This window comes from Alosa sapidissima, chromosome 24 (genome assembly GCF_018492685.1).
Source record: "Alosa sapidissima isolate fAloSap1 chromosome 24, fAloSap1.pri, whole genome shotgun sequence".
Lineage (NCBI taxonomy): Eukaryota > Metazoa > Chordata > Actinopteri > Clupeiformes > Clupeidae > Alosa > Alosa sapidissima.
The window spans coordinates 5,123,656-5,147,344 of record NC_055980.1 but is presented as its reverse complement, the minus strand read 5'-3'; the positions used below and the strand labels follow the sequence as shown (position 1 = coordinate 5,147,344).

At 45.2% G+C, this 23,689-nt stretch overlaps 1 protein-coding gene across 4 annotated transcripts in view; it reads right to left on the bottom strand.

The window, feature by feature from the left end:
* The window catches only part of cyth1b (cytohesin 1b), a 67,622-nt gene that overhangs the window by 30,284 nt on the left and 13,649 nt on the right, over nucleotides 1-23,689 (bottom strand). Inside the window, exon 1 of one of the 4 annotated variants that reach the window (XM_042083387.1) lies at nucleotides 22,983-23,602. The exons of 1 other annotated variant lie outside the window; for it this stretch is intronic. In XM_042083387.1, the coding sequence (XP_041939321.1) occupies nucleotides 22,983-23,061 (79 nt within the window). In that variant the 5' untranslated portion in view covers nucleotides 23,062-23,602. Of the gene's footprint in view, nucleotides 1-4,858; nucleotides 5,081-22,982; nucleotides 23,603-23,689 lie in introns of those variants that run through there. 2 more of the 4 variants (XM_042083384.1, XM_042083385.1) reach the window with 2 other exon arrangements.

Below are 23,689 nucleotides of genomic sequence, written 5' to 3'. Positions count from 1 at the left end.
TGTATTTCTTGACTCATCTCCTCATTTTCTGCAGGTCTGTTTGCACTGCTTGTGAACAAACACGGGTGGCCCATCTAAACACAGTAAGGGTCCACATGAACGATAACACATTTCATTTGAGACTGACCAATCAGTGTGAGCGTGGCATGGTTTAGGGGCTGAGGAGCACGAGCTGCAGAGAGGGGCCACTAAGCCCCCACTGACCTGGATGTGCTGCTGGGGAAGAGGCTGGAGGGAGAGAGAGGATTTGGGAGGGGGAATCACTTCACAACACACAAGCTCTTCAGTCTTTATGTACGGTGCTTACTACACACACACACACACACACACACACACACACACACACACACACTAGCTCTATCTCTCTCATACACAGTGAGCCCAACCAATGTACTTCACCTCCAGAAACCTACCTTCACCCAAACTGTAACACACACACACACACACAGTTTTATGACTGACCCCCAGACAGGAAATGGTTCTCATATATGTGTGTGCACAGACTGACAAAAATACATAAATGTGATTCAGGCTAAATGATACATAGCCAGACACTAATTTCTTTGGCTCTTAGCAACCCTGTGCCTGTCGTGCAAACAGCCCATTAACAGCAGTGCTATCACCAAATGGTCGCAGGATGAGACGCCATCTGATTAGGGGCATTAAATGACCCCTCATTTGCTCAAGCACTAGAGAGCCTTACTTAATTACCACCATCAATTACCAATGAAAGCCCTCCGCAACCTCTCCGAGCCAAGCGGAAAGTGATATAGTCTGCTGGAAAATGCATTTAGACATTGACTGACGGACATCACTAAAGTGGATAATGATCTAACCCAGAGGTGAATCACCTCAGTCTAGGTGTGTGTGTGTGTGTGTGTGTATGAGGAGGCTATTTGTGATAATCCATCAGCTATCTACTACTTTGGCCTGGGATGCCACAGCAGAATGCAGTGTGTTCTATCACCTCTCTATAATCACTTTAAATAGTAACCTGGAGTAAGACCGTGAAAGACACATTGGACCTTAAGACCTTTTGAGTGTACTTATTCCCTTAGTATACTTAATCTACATACTTAAAGGAGAATTCTGGTGTGATATTGACCTAAAGTGTGTTGAAACATGATACGTGTGAACGTATGTCTCATAGCTCACCTCGGCTTGTCCCCTGCACTCAGAATACTGGCGCTAGTTAGCCAATGCTACCAACACAGTGTTTCCCAGCATGGATTCAGTTGCTTCCGTAGCAGCAACTGGAATCCATGCATTTTCACGGAATTATTTTTGGAATCTGATGGCATCTGTTGGCACCACAACGAAACACTGTGTTGGTAGCATTGGCTAACTAGCGCCAGATTTCTGAGTGCAGGGGACAAGCCGAGGTGAGCTATGAGCCATACATTCACACTCGGTATCATGTTTCAACACACTTTAGGTCAAAATCACACTGGAATTATCCTTTAAACTACTACCCAGAAGTCAATTGTGAACAGACTAAATATGAATGGTCATGCTTGCATCATTAATTTGGATGTGTTGAAAAAAAAAAAAAAAGACAAAGTAAAGACTGACATCCACCTTCAGGACCGGACTTAAATTAAGTCTTAAATACACAGTCAGTGTACAATACACAATCAGTGACACCCTAAAGCCCGTACTGCAAATTCACTAGGGTGTGTTCCACCACCAGAGGGCTCCGGTGAGCCACACAGAGCTTCAGTGCATTTGCTATTCAGTGCATATGCCAGGTCTGAAATCAAGACATGGCCATAAACATCTGCTCTGAGCCATGGTCAAATCTAAAAGAGACCTATAAAACAGCAGCTTCAAAGTCCACCACATTGTGGATCAGTACTGAGGAGTCCAGTGAGCCGAGTGCTGAATGATGCAGCCAGCTGGGCACTAAGTTTAGCAGGACTGAGCTGGGTCACCTGTTGCTCTACTGGACAGGCCCTGGCCTGGCTCAATGGCCCATCTGTTAACAACCGCAAAGCCTCACATCCTGTATCCTGTTTCACTGAGGGTGTGTGTCCCCGGGTGTGGGACGATGGTATAGACAGACACATAAGACAACAGAACAGAAATGATAGAGAGAGAAAGAAGAGTGAAAGAATGTGTGTCTGTGTGTGTGTGTGTGTGTGTGTGTGTGCGTGTGTCTGTGTGCGTGTGTGTGTGTGTGTGTGTGTGTGTGTGCGTGTGTCTGTGTGCGTGTGTGTGTGTGTGTGTGTGTGTGTGTGTGCGTGTGTCTGTGTGTGTGTGTGTGTGTGCGTGCGTGTGTCTGTGTGTGTGCGTGTGTGTGTGTGTGTGTGTGTGTGTGTGTCTGAGAGCACTATATGCCAAGCAGAGAGCACAGAGAAGAAAAACAGAACATGAAAACAAGAGCTCGAACGAACAAAGGAGAGAAAGCGAGAGCTTCGTTTCTTTCTCTTTTTTTACAGTGGAAAACCTCTCGCCTCACCAGCAGGAAAAGACAACACCCAACCCCCCCCCCCCCCCACCTCTTCTCCTCCACCCTCATCCCTCTCTCCTCTCCCTCCCTCTGTCTGGCTGGCCTCCTAAGCCTTCACACGCAGACAATGAGCTGCAGCAACAACTCTCATCATGGACAAGCGGAAAGAGCCTCCATTTTTGCCCTGTCAGCTCAACAGCCCCTGTAGTGTTTTTAAAAGTCGAGGCCTGTCCTCCCAGACTCTTCCCCCTCTCCCACCACGCGGCTCCATCTCAATGCCACACATGGTAAGCTTCCACTGGGGGACACAGGAGGTCAACCCGTTTCTGTTTTCTCAAGTTCAAATTCAAGTTTATTTAGTGACGCCAAAAAACTGCAAGCATGTCAGGCAGTGATGAAACTTGTGACAATTCTTGAGAACCACACATCATGAAAACGGGTGGAACTTGTGAAACCGTTTATAAGTTAAACCCGACAGTATGCACAAAAAACAATGACTACAAAAAAAAATGTTCCTTCCTGTAATTCTGGTTTTCCCGTGCCCTGTTCAGTAGCATACTCTGGTACATATAGAAACTTGACCACGACAAGCTCGTAGATGATCTGTGTGGTCTTTAGAGATCTGATTTGAACTGCCTCTTTTAACCCATATCATTCCGCAAGGTACTGCTGTACATCTTGACATGAGTAGACTGAAGTCTGAAGAAGATCATGAGGCTGGAAATGTCACCGTTTTGGGGCATCTCATTAAAAGTGCATTGCAAGGGAGCTCCAGTGTGGGGACTTCTCCATACTTTCTAAATATTGAGTTGATTAGGCCTCATCAGACTAAACCCAAACAAACACCAGTCATCATCCTGACCAGGAATGGCTGATGTTTACACCATGCTCTTAGAAGTTTCTAAAGCACTACGGAGCATGGCAGCAAAGGCATCATGAAGAGCAAGCGGGTGTCGAAGCCACACAAATGCCTCCCTTTCATGCCAAGGACTCAATAGGCTCAAACAGGGTAACTGTAGGCCAGCCCAAGGAACCCGTGCCAAACACCACAATGGCACACGAGATCTAGCCAGCCAGAGGCTTCGTCAAAGAGTCATTTATACTGTAGCTGACAAGGGCCTGATTATCATCCACCCACACCCCCCAGCCCCAACCCCACACACACACACACTTATGGACTGCTACTGGGCAATAATGAACTTCAGCCAGCCACTGAAAGATTTATAATTGTGTTTAATTAAGAAATGGTTCATGCAAAACAACAGTGGAACTGCAGAACTACATTCAAAGCCCTGACATCAGTGGCACAGGCGACATGTGTGTTTACAAAGCTGAGGCGGGCATTACGAGGGAAACTTCTGTCATTTCATTTTACAAGACTTGCAGACGAGTAAAAGTGTAACAGGTGTTTAAGGTTGCTGCCTCAACACACAGAATTGGTCTGACCCACTTTAACATAGCCTAATGTGGTTTCAGTTTCTCTAACCACAGTCACACTTACAACACTTGTGGTGAACTTATAGAACATATAGATGTAGTTAAATGTATTTTTGCCAAGATCTGTTACAAAGGTGGTATTACTAGTACAATAACAAAAAAAATGACCATGGTGTGATAATCATCATGTTTCAACGAAAGGGTTTTGTCATGCTGTAACCAAATCAATGGATAAACCTAGCTAGTTGTTTGTGCTGTGTAAAGAGCTATTTCTGAATACATGGCAGTCTAGCCTATAACGGAAATATGACATTAGCTCATTTACAGATGGACAACTTGTGATCAGTGAAACAAAAAAATAGCCTACACTGGAACCCTCTTAATGTTTTACAGGCTTATAAACTAATGTGCTCACTGCAAGTGCTTCAACATGCGCGTCTGCCATACAGTGGATGGATCATAACTGAAGAGCTGATTATACAGTAGCTTAGGCTAAACGTATGTTGTGTCTGCACATAGGGCAGCCGTGGCCTATTGGTTAGCACTTCGGACCTGTAACCGGAGGGCTGCCGGTTTGAACCCCGACCAGTAGGCACGGCTGAAGTGCCCTTGAGCAAGGCACCTAACCCCTCACTGCTCCCGGAGCGCCGCTGTTGATGCAGGCAGCTCACTGCGCCGGGATTAGTGTGTGCTTCACCTCACTGTGTGTACACTGTGTGCTGTGTGTGTTTCACTAATTCACGGATTGGGATAAATGCAGAGACCAAATTTCCCTCACGGGATCAAAAGAGTACTTATACTATATATATACGTCATGCGACGACCTGTTGCTTTAAAACTGCTTTGTGTTACACAGATCACTGTTGAAAAGAATGTACACACGTCACGCAGGCTACGAAACGATACTTTTTCAGAGGCAGAGAATTAATGACCATCAACTATATCATGTGACGTAAACCAAACCCAACTCACCGACTCCATCTTCTGCTTTGAGAACCATTGTAGAATCAGCTGGCCGGCTAATTAGAAATTCGCTTAGTAGAAATTAACAACGAAGTCACTGTGAAGATGGGTAAATTAATTGTATAACTGGGATATTGTATTCGCTAAATGTCGGTTGTTCAGATAACAGAAATAAACTTGACAACTTGAGAGTTACAGATCTTAGCGACTGTCCATTGCAACAGAACGCCACCGGATGAGATCAAAGCAGGACGCACGCTTCACAAGCTGGGCGTGGCTTCTAATGCTGCGCTCCAACAGCAACCAATAAGAATGCGCTTCAAGCCGCTACATGTGTGGTAAGCACACACGCACACACAAATCCACAGTTGTTGGCAGGAGAGAATTGAGTGACAAAAGCAGGGACTGAATTCCTCTAGAAAAACAGCTGTCACTGTTGTCGCAGACTTCTTTTCACTTTTCCCAAAATGCACAAATGCTGTAGCATTGGTTCCTCTTTAATGTTGTGATTGTCTGGATAAATGTAAAAGCTAGCCTACTCACTGCCACGGTCTGTGTGTTTGCACTTGTGGCACAACTCCTCTCCAAATCCAGCGCACAGTCATGCAGAGGGTTGATATGTGTCACTGTTTGCTTTCTGTTGCATGGATACCCTGTCTAAATCAAGCATACTAAATCAAAAGCACAACCACAAAAAAGCAATTTCACATTCCTAGTGGGATTCTCACAGCACATATCCCCTCAGCAGAGCCCAAACCACAGATCAGTGCCCTATGAGCTCACACTACACTACACTCACAAAGTTACAAGCGCACATGAAGTTCACATCGACAGCAGAACTGTGGCAAATTGGAGAAATCACGCCATACAAACGATTTAAACAATAAAGACTTTATCCTGCCATGCCTGCAAGCCTCTGCCCAAAGTAGTGTGACTGCCACAAACAACACGGGAACGCTCCAACAACCCTCTCCTACCCCTCCCCCTCCCCCTGAGTGCCCTTGTTGTCTTTCCCACCATCACAGTTGTGAATGCCACACATGAGCTCATATCTCACAAATACTTATGAGTAATAAAACTGGATGCAAATTGTTTTAATTGCTTGTTTTTCTTAACGCCAATGCTAATTGGCACGGGCTTGTTGACTAGAAGTGCAGGCGTTCGGTAGAGCGTTGTGGCACAGAACATCACTTTGGCTGTAAAAGTGGGGGGACACAGAGCATGCACATGGAGAGATCAGCGAGAGATGTTTCATTAATGCAGGCAAATGAGTGAGACTGACCTAACTGGTCATTCACACGCAGACCATGGCAGTGGTCAGAGCTGGATCTAACTCCTGATCTAGCCTTACAGCAAGTATGACAACTGTGAGTCACTGCTTTTGCAACCTATCATCAGAGAAATGGAATGACTTCAAGTTGAATGGAAGGTTTTTAAGGAAAGAAATGACCCCATGCCAGCTAACCTACAAATCAGGAACTCAGACTGTATAAGGTGCACGGTCCCCGCATGTGAATGAAACACAAGTTCACTACGGTTTTCCAACATTTATGCTGCACATAAAGCTGGTCGAGAGCCAAATAGGGCTGGAGTGTGAAGCTGATTAAAATGCTACGATAGAATTTTACTGATCTTACGTGAAGGTCACATTGAACTGCTCATGATGCTTCTGATGTCCACACTATCACAGTCAAACCATACCAAGTGTTTAGTATGCTATCTACACGCCAGAACGTCCCATGGTAAATCCAGCCTGATGGTGTTCATTAGAGTACGGCAAAGATCTGAGCACTTTCGTACGGCAGGGACTAAGTCAGTCAGCTATGTGTGTGCATTTTGCTGGATTTGGAGTGATCTCACCAAAGCCTGTTTGGGAAAATGTTATTTATGTAAAGTTGTCATTCCAAAGCAACACTCATCAAGTGCTTGCTAAGATAGGCATCAGAGAGATGGAGTTGGGTGGAGAGTGCAAATCAAATGCATAGGGATGACTTCATATGCACTTTCATCTCCTTAAATCAACATGGACGTGACTTGTCCTCTCTCTCCTCTCATTTCTCTCTTTCCCTTTCTCTCTCTCCTGGGCTGCCTTCTTCAACGGTATTTCAAGTCCCGAGACAGCACCTGTCTGGAGGTAACTGATTGACTGGCACATTTGGAAACACGTTTGTAAGCAGCACAAGACAAAAAAACTGGTGAGGGCTTACTGTGATGCCCCCCTCTGGTCAGACGTGGTATCAGCAGTTTATGAATGTAAATGGCCACAGCTTCAGCACAATGAATGACCACAGCATCAGCAGGGCTGGCATTTTCACTGTTCAATATAATCCAGGCAGAACTGAGGGGAGTTCAAATTCAGTAAGAGTGCCGGATGCTTGTGGTGAACATGTTTTTTTTTCTTTCTAAACAGTTCAATTTAAACGATTTGTTGTTAACATTCCATTATAATGGTAATTTAAAAAACTCAAGGCAAATAGAAACCTGTTTGCAAACATTGGCCTGCGTTTGCGAATTGGAAAGCACCTCTTGCGTGAAGAAATCTCTCAGGTTTTCTTCCTCTATCTCTCTTTGCCATCTGCACACCTCTGGCTTCTGGTCTGCTGTGTGTGTGACTGTGTATGCTGCTGTGTGTGCTGTGTTTAATGTGCTTGTCTAAGTATCGATGTATTAAGGCTAGGTGTGTAGCATGTGTATTTGCATCTTTGTAGCATGTGTATTTGCATCTGATGTTTGTGCACGTCTCTGTGTCTATGTTTCCATCTGCTACTAATGTACATACTCTGTGTGTGTGTGTGTGTGTGTGTGTGTGTGTGTGTCTCAAGGTGTCTCAACTTGACACAAAGGTCTTTTATGATAGATAGATAGATAGATAGATAGATAGATAGATACTTTATTGATCCTCAAGGGGAAATTCAAGATGTCAGCCAAGGTGACAGACTCCAACGTGTCCCATGGCTCTGTGCAGCAGTAGCAGCAGCTCAGAGGAGAAACAACAAACAACAATTCAACAGAACAGCCCAAGAACCCTGCCTGCCTGCCTGCCTGCCTGCCTGGTGTTACGCAAGCGTCTCCATCCTCCAACGTGCTTCATTATTAATGCAGCTCCGCACCCTCAGGGCTCCCCTCAGTGCCTCTCCGTGCAGTCTGGGCCCGCTGAGCTGGAGCCACATGCAACACCACCCCAACATGATCAACACACAACAAACAAGCCCAGTGTGCATGAGTATGGGAGAGTGTGTGTGTGTGTGTGTGTGTGTGTGAGTGTGTGTGTGTGTGTGTTAAAGTTAAAACCAGATGATCCAACCATTTGATTATTGTCCCAGGCTGCTGAAGTGCCACCCTTGGGGCTGATCCCAAATGCGTTGGCTTGTGTGTGTGTTTGTTTGTTTGTTTGTACATATGTATGCATGCGTGGGGCAGATGAGCATCAGTGGTGCACTCCCTGCATACTCCAGCACACCTGAGGTCTGTGGCGCTCTCTCTCCCCCTGCTGTTCCACAGCTCTGTGGCCAAGCCATTGTCAGCTGTAGGAGCATCGCTCGGTTACCAGGCATTCCGTTACCATGGCACCTCTGTCTCTCTATCTTTCTCTCTTTCTTCCTTTCTTTATCTTTCCTTTTTCATATGTCATAAGCCAGAGTCTGGCTGTTGACCATGGGATGTGTGCATGTGGCTCATGATATAACTGACCTTGGACAAGTAACAGTGCGTACAATTCAAGGCAAGAGTGTAGAGATATTGGGGACAAGCCTCTGGTTGTCAGATATTGTCAACACCCACAAGCAAGAATGTTAAATGGAATGCAATTTATGTCAGTGTGGTTCAATGGGTGTTAAGGCAAGGCTGTTTATTTCATTTTATTTCATTTTGTGTGTGTGTGTGTGTGTGTGTGTGTGTGTGTGTGTGTGTGTGTGTGTGCATGTGTGTATGTGTCCACTGACCACGGCAACAAGTAAGGCTTGATGGACCTGCAGTACAATACCGCATGAAATCTTCCACATACTCACAGATGCACACAGAAATACACTCACACAAACTCACTACAAAGAGAGTCAAAGAGCAGCAAGGCAACCTATGATTACACTTTCATTAAACGCCCTTCATCTTTCTCTCTCTATCTCTTTCTCTCTCTCTTTCCCCTTTTCTCTCTCTCAGCTCTCTTCTCTCCACATTTGCTTGTGTCTCTGGAGCCCCGATTGGTGTTTGCATGTTACTTCAATACAACCACTGAGCTAATAAACAACATTTTCACATATACATAATATACACACATATGGTGCATAATTTACACAGTGACTTTCACTATGCATCACACACACTGTGCATCATACACACAATAAATAGGGGAGGGGTGTGTGTGTGTGTGTGTGTGTGTGTGTGTGTGTGTGTGTGTGTGTGTGAGTGAGTGAGTGAGTGAGTGAGTGAGAGAGAGAGAGAGAGAGAGAGAGAGAGAGAGAGAGAGGGAGGTGGCTCAGAGCAGCAGAGCCCAATCTGGGTTCTGTTATCACGACTCAGAGTTCAACCTCCTACAGTCCTTCTGCTCGAGCGAGGCAACTCACTCACTCCCTCACTTACTCACACACACACACATGCAGGCAGACACACACATCATATGTCACAGGGAGTAGCGCTAACCACTCCACACATGGGCTCTCGGTGGAAACCAGAGAATGCGTCAGATGAAGGCGCCCAGGGCCCGGCCTGCCTGCCTTGCGTGAGGTCAGGGCTTAGCAGGGGAGTTTTTGCACATGACTCACATGGCGGAGCTCACTGAGAGAGCTGCCTCCTCAGAAACAGAGAGGCTATCTCCCCAGAGCCTGCGTGTGCCAGAGTGGGAGGCCATCTCACAATTATCTTTAGCCCAGGACTAAATGTTATTTCCCTCGAGTGTGTTTATGAGTTTGTGTGTGTTAGTGTGAGTGTGTATGCGTGTGTGTGTGTGTTTGTGTGAGCTGCTTGAATTAGGTCTCCTTAACCTCCACACACCCCAATGCAACAGAGACATAAACCAGGTGTATTGAGATTATTACATGCAGGAAGCACTCTGTGTAGGTGTTACCTGTGATGAATAAGGAGGATCTAAACTGCTGATTCTCAGAGATGAAAGGGCTCTGGAGAGAGAGAGAGAGTGTGTGTGTGTGTGTGTGTGTGTGTGTATGACAGAGAAGGATGGCACCTAAAGGACATCCTCACCCAGAATAGCAACACTAATGCACTGAAATGCCTCTTCACTTCAGTAATAATACAACACCTCCCCACAGACAGTTTGTGTGTGTGTGTGTGTGTGTGTGTGTGTGTGTGTGTGTGTGTGTGTGTGTGTGTGCATGTGTGTATGAGTGCGCAAGGCATGTGTGTGTGTGTGTGTGTGTGTGTGAGTGTATGTTTGTGAGTGGAACTGTGCTCCCTGTAAGGCAGGAAGGAAAAAAGAAGTTTTTATCCAGAAAAACGAGGCCACTGACAGAGGAGAGGACATAAAAATAACCAGGGGCGTGTGAGCAGTCACTGCGTTTGTCAGACCTGAACCAACGCCAAACAGCAGCATGTCCAGAGGCCCAGACTCAAGACTTAAGGGACGGATGTGGCACCTCCACATGCTCTACTTGACCACTACAGGGGAACCTCAGCCTCCTCAGCTAGTGTTATAGCACAGCCCCCGCACTGGTACATCCTTAGGGATATATGCTAGAAACAGAGGGCTGTCATGTCACTGAGGTTTGGTGCCGGAATACTAAGTACAGGTGTGTGTGTGTGTGTGTGTGTGTATGTGAAAGGGAAACAGAGAGAGAGAGAGTTTGTGTGTGAAAGAGAGAGAAAGGGAGGGAGGGAGAGAGAGAGAGAGAGTGTGTGTGTGTGTGTAGGGGGGGGGGGGGGGGCTTTGATTTTATATGTGCATGTAATGCTTCTGTGCATAGTATATGGCATTGGTGCATGTGTGTGGGTGGATGTGTGGAGGTATGTATGTGAAGGTTAGAACCTTGTTTCTGCAGAGCCCACCAAAATCCTTGCTATATGCCTCATTAATAATGAATGAGCTGTAATGAAGGGGCCAGTCAATAATTAATGTCCCTCTGAAAGACACTCAGAGCTGACCGTCCAGCCCTGATGAGAGGGCAGGACTCTGCCGCAACGGAATCACCACCACCACCACACCATCCCCACCATCCATCATAAGGAGGCACCCATTACACCCCCCCACCCCCACCCCCCACCCACATACACACACACACTTCTTTACCATAGCCATCCTCTAGTCTGGGACTATCAGCTATTTAAACCATAGCACCCATTGAGATCATCTATTTGAGTATGATTTAAAGATGAGCTCTTAATATCAGGCCTAACCAGATAATCTACCTACTGGTATGTAAAAGGTCATCCATTTTATCAGGCAATACAGAGTTTTTGTCAAAGACTAACTCTAGGATTAAGGGTATGTCTGGACGTCTAATATGGGTGTGAGGTGAGTGTGTATGTGTGTGTGTGTGTGCGAATGTGAGCAAATGTGAAACATTAGAAATGTATGTGACTGTGTTGATGTGTGTCATAAACTATAAATGCTTGTATGTGTATGTCTGTGTGTGTATGTGTGTGTGTCTGTGTGTGTCTGTGTGTGTGTGTGTGTGTGTGTTGTGTGTGTGTGTGTCTATGCGTGTCTGTGTGTGTGTGTGTGTCTGTGTCTCTGAGTGTCTCAGTGTCAGTGAGCCGGCTGGAGGGAAACAGTGAATTCCCTACAGCTGTGGGATCAGCTGGCGGATTTGACCAGGATGAAATCCCCTCCTCCCTGCCAATCAGACCTCAGCCCCAGTCCAGCGCTCTGCTCTGGACAGGCGACGGGCCCGGAGCAAACAGGACGGAGCAGCAGCGCTGATGGAGGTGGATAGAAACCAGCTGGCGTAGAGGCAGGAAATCATCCTCTATTTTCACAGCAGCAGCTTCAACGCCACAAAAACAGCCTTCGTCCAAAGCATTTTCACCTCTTTCAGAGTGAGTGTGAGTGTGTGGAGAATGTGGGCAGTTTAAATTAGATGTGACAAGAGAGATTCTTGGATGACACAAGCACGCAAACATACACACTAGTATACATACTTGGTCTCACACTAATTTCAGCCACAAACATTAATTTCACACACAAACACAAGAATGCATGAAGCGTCTGCTGGGAAGTCTGAGTCTTTGAGGAATGTTTGATAGTGAAGGACGCGTCAACAAAGAGGAACATCTTTAGAAGCAGCTTCCCTCAACAAGTACTGGTTTTCCTTCCACATCAAATTCGCAATTTAAATCTTTCCCTTGAAACGTTTTGCTTTCTCATGCACACAAACACACAATCTCTGTAACACACACACACACACACACACACACACACACACACACACACACTCTCTTTCTCTCATAGACACACACACACACACAAAAGGGACAGAGAGAGCCTTTTTCATTAAACACCTGGTGTGACATGAGACAGGAGCATAATGGCAAAGTTACAACAGAGACTGAGGGAATGAGGGAGGGAGGGAACAAACAGACAGCCTGATGAGGCTCAGACACCATACATGCTCACTGTTTAACGTGTGTGTGTGTGTGTGTGTGTGTGTGTGTGTGTGTGTGTGTCGTATTTAATGATTACATATGGCCAATTACCTTGTGTTCATAGTACATATGTGAGTCATACTCACACTAAATGAATGGAAAGGTCAAATTGTACCAAATTGACAAATGTAGCTACCCATACACATACATAACAAGCAGACTGCAAATAACAGCCTCATAATTGTATTCAAAGTGTGCATAGGCACAGGCACACAACAGGCAAGGGGTAATTATAATGGCAGGTCTATCGCCTCTACTATGACTAAAGCCCCTAATTTACCCATGATAGTAAACACTGAACAGTTTCCTCTGTTGGCAGTGGTAGCATCGGTAATCCATATCTGCACATACCATTAGCACAGCTATACGCACATCTGACAGCTCTATGAAGGCTGTTTGTTTTAGTGAGAGTCATGGCACAGAGTGAGGGAGGGAGGGATCATTTCCTGCACAGATATTATTGCTCCGTTTCCACCCTGTTCTCTTCTGCATCACATTAATTTATTTTGTGGCTCTGTGCATCCTCCACTGGGGAGTTGGCCAGTAAATCATCATCAGCCCCATGTCCTCTCAGGCAAACACCACCCGCCCCCAAAAACCAGTACCCCACCACCCCCACCCGCCGACACAAACACAATAAGCACGCACGGCACCGCGTGGCTAATTGGCACGGGATCGATGGCATGGGGCGTGCGGCGAGACAGCGGGAGCTTATAAGTTGCTCTGCTGTCTTATTTGTTACCCAGAGCCTCGGCTCGGCTCGCCCCTCCTCAGCTGCTGCCTGCACTCGGGACTCGTGGCCGTGGGGAGGGCTGAGAGCAGGAGCTCATGGAGCTCATGCCCATTTAAAGACCAGAGGCGGCAACTGTGATGGGGAGGGGGAGGGGGGGGAGGCAAAGCTGGCAGCCAAATCCCCCTTTTCATATCTCCTCTTATTAGAAAATAAAAATAGCCAAATCTGACCCAGGCTGTGGCGCGCGCTAGTGTTAATTTTGTCACCTATTTTAATTTAGTCTTAGTTTTAGTCTTGTGACGAAATGTCCTTTTTAGTCTTTGTCATATTTAGTCATTCAAATATCATTTCTGTTAGTCAAGTTTTAGTTAACACATTTTAGTCTTTTTTTTATAACAAATTATTTCTGATTACCATGAGTCAAATAGTGCTTCATACATCTCAATTTTCCAACAATATTGTGTGTCCACAGGGCTACTTGTCTGTTATAATTACTCATTCTGATTTTTTGTCAGTCAGTATGTTTACATGCACAGGTAAGTCGAGCTACAGTTATAGCTCGGCTGGGATTTGACCATAGACAGTAAAAGATTTGACTGGACCACTGTCATATTCGTAGACCTGTGTTTCTCAAAGTGTGGTCCGGGGATCACTGGTGGTCCGCAAGCTATCCCAAGTAGTCCGCGAGCAGACGTGGTAAAATATAATATAGATATGTTGTTTGCAATATTGAACCAACTTGTATGTAAAAACAGTTCTGCAACACTGTCTATGTGTTGTCCGATCTCCATCTTAGCCATAGCTAACTTGCTAGCGAACTTTCCATATTAGCTTACTTGCTAGCAAACTTTGCATCATCAGTCTAACTAGTTAAATAGTTGACATTACATGATGAACATTTTCGTATGGACATTCTGGGGGATGTTAATTTGTATGAGAGAAGCTTCAACTTCTGGGTATGTAGCATTGTGGCATAAAGCTTAGGTAGTTAGCTTGCTAACTCTGGCAGAAATCTCCAGTATTCTTGTTCCATGTAGTTTCGTCTTGCAGCCACAGGGTTGCTAGCCTGACGAGCCAGACCCACATTAAAATATAGGGTCTGGGCACTCACCGTTCGCAGTGCTCAGTCCGAGGGGCGGGATAATCAGTTGTCTTTCAAATTCCCTCTGCACGCAATAGGACAGCAGCAGCGCAATGAGTCCCATGCGTTTCCCACCAGCGGAGCTAGTTGGCTAGTTCAAACGTTTGCCTACTTAATAAAAGCTTAACTCGTGTCACACTGTTCGCCAGCAGCAACATCTATCTTATTTGTTTTCAAGTAGCAGGGAATTCAAGCCAAACCGTTGCAACTCTGCCATCAATCATTATGTTAAGCCTACCTAACGACTCTATACACGATTTCATTGGCCTGATTAAGTTTCGATTTCTGGAGCTCACAAGCCAACGGAGAGTTGCTAGACTAGCCCTGGCAGCAAATGTAATTTGCGGCCGCTAGGGGCGCGTCTAGATTTCTAGGCTACAGGGTTGCAGCAACAGCACGTAGACTAGCCTACAGGAAAGCTGTTGCGTATGAACTCATTCGGAAAATGTTGAAAACGTAAGAGCTAGATATTCTGTCTTCTCATTTTGTAGACGAAAATGAAGTGAGATTTTATCTTAGTTTTTATTTCATGCAAAACATTTTAGTCTCGTCTTTTTTCGTCAATAATAATGCATCTTAAGATGGTCTTAGTCAGTGTTTCAGGACTTTACTGCCGTCTCGTCATCGTCTCGTCTTAGTCATGGAAAAAAAAGGTTGTTGACGAACATATTTCCTCTCGTCTTGTCTGACGAAATTAACACTACGCGAACATAAGGCAAGAAGCGGTGTGGCCATTAGGACTAAAGGATCTCAGCTGCATGACTGGGTTAGAATGGTGTGGAGCGTGGAGATGGAGGAGCAGGGGATACTCTTACTGGAGAGGCTGCTGGGGAAGTTGGTGGCAGTGACTTAGGGAAGTGCATCTTTAGACAGATGGGGAGGGATGGTAGATGCGGATAGATTAGATTTGTGGCTTTTTTCTTTACGTGAAAATGAATGGAACCTGTGGTGTGGTGTGATAAGGTGTGGTGCGGTGTGGTGATGCGGTGTGGTGAGGTGTGGTGTGGTGTGGTGTGGTGAGGTGTGGTGAGGTGAGTTGAAATCAGGAGACGTCAGGCTATTTGTGGGGACGTAATGAAGGTGTCACAGGTGCCCCTGGCAACTGCACTGCTACTAAAATATCAGGCCAAGAAAAGGAGAGACAGCCGTTATGAACCCTGCTGCATGGGCAAAGCTCTGACTGCAGGGGGACGTGCCATTGACTCCACAACCCACAGACAGACAGAGACAGACAGATAGACAGACAGAGAGAGAGAGAGAGACAGAGAGAGACAGAGAGAAGAGGGGGAGTGAGAGGGAAGAAGAGGAGGGTTGAGAAGGAATCCCAATGAGCTGTACACAAATTCTCCACACGACACTAGCATGTGTTCTGGTGTTGGGAGCCGCCCTGAGCTTCTCAACTCACGTGTAGGAGCCCAGCGCACTTCACAGGAATAGGATATCAGCTTGGGGACGAGTCTCCTCTCCGCCTGGGTTAGTACTACTAGAGCCGTGTTGGGAATTTGCACATGTGAGACGTCACAGAGTGGACGTGTTACGTGATACGATTCTCATCGAGTCAGATCCAAACCCTGTGAACACATTCATCTTCATTTCCTTTTAAGCCAGTGTGTGAAAGGCTGCTATATATGTGAGACTCTGTGTGTGTGTGTGTGTGTGTGTGTGTGTGTGTGTGTGTGTGTGTGAGAAACTCTGAGCTTGAGAATGTGTACGTGTGAGAGTGTGTATTTATTTTAAAGCAGATGTGAGCAGCAACTAAGCCTGAAGCAGCCTGGTTTATGAGCTCATTACTCACTGCACACTAGTACACACAAGTGTGCACACACACACACACACACACACACAGAGAGAGAGAGAGAGAATAAAGGCACATAAACAGAAGGAGTCCTCTGGTAATCTAATGGAGAGCTGAAGAGAGCACTGAGTAAAGCAGGACTGTGGAGCACATGTAGGACACTGAATCAGAATGGGCAGAGTGAGTGACTTAGGAGACATTCCTTCTGAGCCAGATGTACGTGTGTGTGTGTGTCTGTGTGTGTGTGTGTTTCCTTTTCAGCAAAATGCAAGGTTCCGTTCATTGGATTAATCAGTGAGTCCACTCACATAACACTTCATCTGATACCTCTAGTGGCATCACCTTCAAAATCACCCATCCCTCATCCCTATTGTCCTTTACATTTCTACTCCATCTTTTGTGCATTAGTGTTTCTATGACTGAGTGTGTGTGTGTGTGTGTGTGTGTGTGTGTGTGTGTGTGTGTGTGTGTGTGTGTGTGTGTGCTTTCAGACAGCCTTAATGCTTCTAATTAGATAAACGACCTTTCTAGACTGCAAAAAACAACCTTTCATTGATCAATTAGTGCATTTGGTATATAAAATAGCACAGAGATCAGATCCAACCAAATTGTTGAATGTACTTACTAATTCCACGTTTACAGACTGTGGTCAAAAGTCATCAAAAAGTAAATTATTCCAGAGCACATTGGCCATTCTTTTCAGTTTACTGTACATCCAAACACACAGATCCTTGTTTTGATGATCACATCATGTGTGGGTTGGTGTGATTGTATCTTATTTGTGGCTTTGCCATCTCTCTCTCTCTCTCTCTCAGAGCTGAGATGTTGCCTGGCGTTGACTGCGGTCTCTTGTGTCAGGCCTCTTAACATCGAGCCGACTCTGAAAAGCCTAAATTACAGGGAAATCACTGGACTCTACACAACCTGCCATTTACATACTAAGCATATAATCCACAAGATATTATTTCCATTTTAGTGGGTGCAGTTAAAAGGGAACTGGCTCGTCTTCACAAAAGAAACTTGAATACATACAATACCCTTTAAAACAGAGCTTTGTGGCAATTTCCAGCTTGCAAGAGCCCATTACAGTTGAAAAAGACGTCTGGCTTGCTCTTCTTGTGGAAAGGAACTGGAGTTAAAAACATTTGTTTTGTTTTTTTGGTCGTCCCATGGCATTTCTTGCTGTTTACTGCTGCAAGGAGGTCTAAGTAGCGCACATCCAGCATCTGTCAGTATGGCTGGGAGCACAAACAGTGGGACTCAGGCAGGGGCTGCAGAGGGAGATGGTGGCAGGGTGGGTGCCAAACCCAAACCCGTGTGTGCAGAGGAGGCAGGTAGACCCAGTGGCATTGAGTTGAGCATGGAATGACCTTGTCATAAAGGGCAGAAGAAAATGACTGCCCACTCAGCTGGAGCCAGCTAGATAGCTTGAAAAACCCACACCGGCCTCTCAAAGTCATTTTTGCGGAATTGTTTAAAGCACCAAAATACTGCCTCATGAACTTGCGTGCGCAAACAGACACACACACACAATCAAATCAAAACAATGTTATTGCAATCTGAAAAATATGGTAAAATATTACTCCAGAGATTTACTGCAGGTCCATATCATATCACAAAGGCTTAATAGCACAGACGCCTCGAAACATTGTGTTTCAGCTGTAAGCCACAGAGAAAATGCACCTGTTAAGTTTTCCTCAACTATTGCACCTTAAAGAAACACGTACGTGATAACTGGGTATACAGCACATTGTAGCAAGGTGTTTTTTGAAGTCAATATTCAGTAACTTCATGACTTGTCAAAACAAGTAAGCAGGGTTAGGGCCGACTTGAGAACCTATTGGCATTTTGTCCCCCTCCATTATCTCCCTTCACTGCACATCTGCTGCACTGATCACCCAGTGAACACACTAGCAAGGTTTTGGGACTGCAATGCAGGGTAGTGTCCGATATGCTGGGGGGAGTTTTCAAGAGTAGAGCACAACACACACACACTCAGAACACACACACTGTACATTCATTAGGAATGCATTTAGTACACATCTGCATATACATTATGCGCATGCATGCACACACACACACACACACACAAACGCACACACCTGAAGAAGGATCTGTGACCATGCTACCCAAGCAAAGGACAGTGAGGAATGTTGTCTGCTATGTCCTCATCACATGAATTATAAATTCAGGTCACTTCAAGGCTGACACACTGGACTGAAGGGCTGTAAATACAGCATAATAAGTGTTCTCATGTCTAGCACACACATTTTAATACCTTTATTTGTGTTCACATTTTACAATAGATTTCATTGAACACAAACAATCTTAGATACCAGCATTGTAAACCTAGTAGCCTATGCCTCTGGTCTCAGTTCATGGGTACAAAAAAACTAACACACACACACACACACACACCTGTCTCAGCAGGACAGAGTCCTGATGATGAATGCCACCTGCTCTGGGAGGCTGATTGAAATCTTCACTGAGTCACCATCATTAACATTAGTAATCCTTACAGCCCCCAGCCTCATAGAATCACTCGCACACCAGGGTCCTCCCACTCACTCACTCTTATACTCAACACCTCCATCTCACTGTGGTTCATCGCTCTCTCTCCCTCTATCCAATTCTTTCATTCCTTTCACTCATTGCTTTACATTCTGTCTCCATCTCCACCTGCATCTTCATCCATGTCCTTCCTACTCTCCCTGCTTGTTGACCTTTGACTCTCCTTGGCTGTTGAGCTTCCTCCTGAAGCCTTTTCCTCCTCCGGCTCCAGCGTGCGTGATGTGTGTTGCGGTGTGGTGCGGTTTGGTGTGGTGTGGTGTCCAGGCGTTCACGTGTTGTCCAGGCGTTCACATGGAGTTGCCTGTGCCGCTGGCTTTCTGTGTCTGAGGGGAGAGAACACTCCGCTTTGGCGCCATAATCAGCCCCCTCATCCTCCCCTTGCCTTCATTACTGCGGGGGAGCCGCGCTCTAAACACTTCTGGGAGCTCCACAGAAAGCACTTAGGGCTCCGGGTGGGATCACGTGTGTGTGTGTGTGTGAGTGTGTGTGTTTGAGTATGTGTGTGTGAGAGAGAGAGAAAGAGGAGGGTGTTTGAAGGGCTGAGCTATATTTATTGAAAGATAACTGCAGGTGGGTTTGGAGTGTTTTTTTTCTCCTACGCAGGCCTCTTACCTGACACTCTCCTGGTCCTCCTCCTGCTTAACAATAAAGTTAAGGAACCCCATACTGTCCCCTGCTACACAGTAAGACTGGCAAACACAAAGATCCTTCTCAAACCAGGGAGTGCACACCAAGTGTATTGTTTTAACAGGCTTAGTGTACTCCTCAGTAAGAGCACCCTTTATCTCAGGCTGCGTGGCACGCTGTGAGGAGGGTGTTTGGTGGGAGTGCCTGGCAGCAGGTGCAATGTGCCATTAAGTTGGCACGTCCTCCTGATAAACACGTCTGTGGGTGTCTGCTTTGGGACAACTTCCAACAGAGACAGAGAAGATTCCCGGCAGCACCATGTCCACTTGTAAAAGGACACATGGCATTAGCCTTGGTCAGTTGTCCTTTCCAGGGCTGAGTTGGAGGATGACTGATCAACATATAGCCTGCCGCCCACAAGTCCCCAACTGTACTGAAATAGTTATAAAGAGTGTAACTACTGTAGACCAGTACAAAATACAACCCCGTTTCCAGACAAGTTGGGACGCTGTGTAAAATGTAAAAAAAAAAACAGAATGCAATAATCTGCTAATCTGAACCTATATTTACTTGCAAAAAGGACATCGACATATCACATATCAACTGAGAAATCTGACTATTTTGGGGAAACATAAGCTAATTTAGAATTTTAACACATCTTGGGACAGGGGCAACAAAAGGCTGGAAAAGTTTTGCAATGCTAACGAAAATACAAGGAAGAGCATTTCACAACTAATTAGGTTAACTGGCAACATGAATGAGTATCAAAAGTGCATCCCAAAGAGGCAGAGTCTCGCAGAAGGCACTGTGAAAACATGTATGGGCAAATAAAGGCTCCTCAACATGAAATTGTGAAAAATTTGGGGATTTCATCATATAGTACATAATACCATCATAATATTCAGAGAATCTAGAGAAATCTTTGTAAACAAAGGACAGGGCTTGACAATATTGAATGCCCTTGGTTTCAGCATTAAAACCAGACCTGTTTCTGTAAAGAAAATCATTGTGGTGCTCCATCCAAAAATAATGGTTAAAGCTCTTCCATGCAAAGAACGAACCATACTTAGACATGAAATGCCGCCATCTCATCTGGGCCCGAGCTCATTTGAGATGGACTGAGGCAAAGTGGAAAACTGTCCTGTGATTACAGCAAACAAAATTTGGAATTCTTTTAGGAAATCATGGACTCAATCAGGGACCATCCAACTTGTTATTAGCACCGAGTTCAAAAGAGAGTGCATTAGTGGCTATGGCATGGGCAGCTTGCAGATCTGGAAAGGCACAATTCATGCTGAATGATACAGGTTTTGAGCAACTGTATGCTGCCATGCAGACAACATCTTGTATATTTTAGAAAAAACATTGCCAAACTGCATTCTGCACAGATCATAACAGTACTGCTCCATAGTAAAAGAGCCCTGGAGCTAAAATGACCTGGCTGGAGTCGAGACCTGTCAAATAAATTGGGTGCAAACGTGGTTAAGAGACCCCAGACTGGTGAGCAGCTGAAATCCTATATCTGTGTGTGTGTATGTATATATATATATATATATATATATATATATATATATATATATATATATATATATATATATATATATATATCTTATATATTTCACTCTCAGAACTCCAGCAATTGGTCTGCTCAGTTCCCAAACATTTACAGATTGTTATTAAAAGAAGAGGGACAGCAACATACAGGAGAACATGTGCTTGTCCCTGCCATGTTGCTGCCATCACATTTAACATGAACATCTCTCCTCCAAAACACAATGACATTTCTCTGTTTCAACAACTGATATGTTGTCCTTGCACTATTCTCAGTAAAATACAGGGATCACAGGATTTGCAAATCGTTACATTCTTTTTTTATGACCATTTTACACAGCATCAAAACTTTTTTGGAATGTTGTTGTACATTGCAAAAACAAAATCTTGCATAGGCCAGTTGTGCTACCGGTATTTCTATGACAGTGTCGAAGCTGACTGATAGTTCTGTACCGTCTTCAGTGGTAATTTAGTGAGAGAGGTCTTTCCAAGTATTCGAATCTTAATCATTTCAGCAAACACCTCATAGCTGGAACTGTCATAACACTCCACCAGATGATTTCCCCAGGGATTTGGAGGGTAACAGTTTAGTTTCCTCAAAGATGGAAGAGACCACAGACCTAACTGCAAAAATCACACAGACGGAAGATGTAACTGTGCCACAGTGTGTGTGTGTGTGTGTGTGTGTGTGTGTGTGTGTGTGTGTGTGGAGCAGGGGCATATTCACTTGCTTTAAAGACAGAGCAAAAAAACAGCTTAGCAATGATCCCTGCTGAAACAGCAGCATGATTACAAACAAGAAACATTCCCCCACGTGCAATCACAGCATATTATGCCTTTATTTATTCTGAGAAGTTCATTGAGGGCGGTCCTCATATTCAGTGATGACGAGATACATGACCACAACAACTGATCTGAGACCAGATACTGGAAAGCTTTGACTAAATACCTAACTCAAGTCCTTCCCTGAAACATATACCCTCTTACGCCAAGGTCCCAATGAATACACCAAACATCAAAAGGTGCTTGGTGTACAGAAGACAGAAGACGGGGGAAGTGAGTGAAAAAGAGAGTAAGAAAGAAAGGGAGTGAGAAAGAAAGAGAGTGAAAGCGAGAGCGGATGGGCACAGACAGGCTGAACAGCTAACATTAAGGCAATTTCCTGAGAACGAGATTGTGTGATAGCCGTCCCATTATAGTCATCTTTTCCTCCAAACACAGAAGTGCAACTAGGTTACAGGGTAAAGGAGGAGACAGAAGACTACTGTTCAGAACAGACCAGACTCTTATCCTACCAGCTCTACTGAAAGACAGACAGTTACAGCTACACCCAAATGATTAATGCTCAGGCAAATGCAAAACAATACATCTATCTCTTATTGAATAAGCAAGCACTCTCTTACACAGATAAGCACATACACACAATGACTGCCACTCAAATGCTTGATCCATGGACACTGTACATCACCACGGCAACAACAGACAGCTCCATTATTCCTCAAAGCTCCGGTCTCTGTTCCATTTCTCTCCTCTCAATTTCAATTCAATTTCAATTCAAGAAAGCTTTATTGGCATGAACATTTCAGCAACATTATTTCCAAAGCTCAATTACATGTACACTCTCTCTCTCTCTCTCTTTCTTTCTTTCTGTCTTTTTCTCTCTACATTACATACTCTTCTTAGATGAAGTCACGACCACCACACTGAGCTCTCTGAGCCTCAGTCACTCAAAGTAAAGGCAGCAATGACACAGACTGGCACTCACAGAGTGCTACAATTCCACTATAAGATTCACACACAAACAGGTGGATCAGCTATCCTATACAATTTCATACACAAAAGTTTGAGAAAATGTAAGTGGCAACTTAACCTCATTTAGATATTTAGAATGAAGATTTGAAATTGCAGAGGGAATTAAAATAACCACACAGAGACACACAGAGATACACTCAAATCTCTCTCTCTCTCACACACACACACACACACAAAGAATACCCTGGGTAAGTTATGTATGTACGCATGTGGTTATGAATGGTTGTATAAGTGTGTGTGTGTGTGTGTGTGTGTGTTTGTGTGTGTTTATGTGTGTCTGTGTGTGCTCTTCAGATAAAGCAGCAGTACGCACCTGTGTTGGCAGCTGGACGCAGTGCTGGACACAGAAATGCCTGAAAGCTGGAGGCACAAAGCTCGCTGACCGTCCCCATGCTGCCGGACACTCTGCGTGCTGTTGTGTGTGTTGAGTGTGAGAAAGTCTATGCCTGCGCAGGTGTGCGTATGTGTGTGTGTGCGTGTGCGTGTGTGCGTGTGTGTGTGTGTCTGTGTGTGTGTGTGCGTGCGTGCGTGTGTGTCCGCTCTCAAGCAGCCTCCAAAGTAAATAAACAACTCCAGTGTTCCTTGTCTGTCCGTGCCTTGGTCGTCGGACTGAGAGGTCCCCTCCACAGATCCTGTCCGCTGGTCAGCAGTGCGTGGTGGCGCTGAAGATGGGGGCAGTGAGTCCACAGTCAATACTACCCCCCCCCCCCACACACACACCTCTTCTCCGTTCACACACACACACACACACCTCCACTCCACTAAAACACACAAACACACACCTCCTCTCTCCTTAAGGCTTGTTATGGCTCAGCCCTACTCAGAGCTGTTCAGCTGTTCACTGTGAAAACCCCAAAGTGTCTTTCCTTTTCTCTCTCTCTCCTTCTCTTCTCTCATTCTCTCTATTTGTGCTCTCTCTCTCTCTCTCTCTCTCTCTCTCTCACTCTCGCTTTCACGCAGCGTTTGTTCCCCTTCCCTGCCTCACTCACTCTGCTCGTCTCTCTCTCTCTCTCTCTCTCT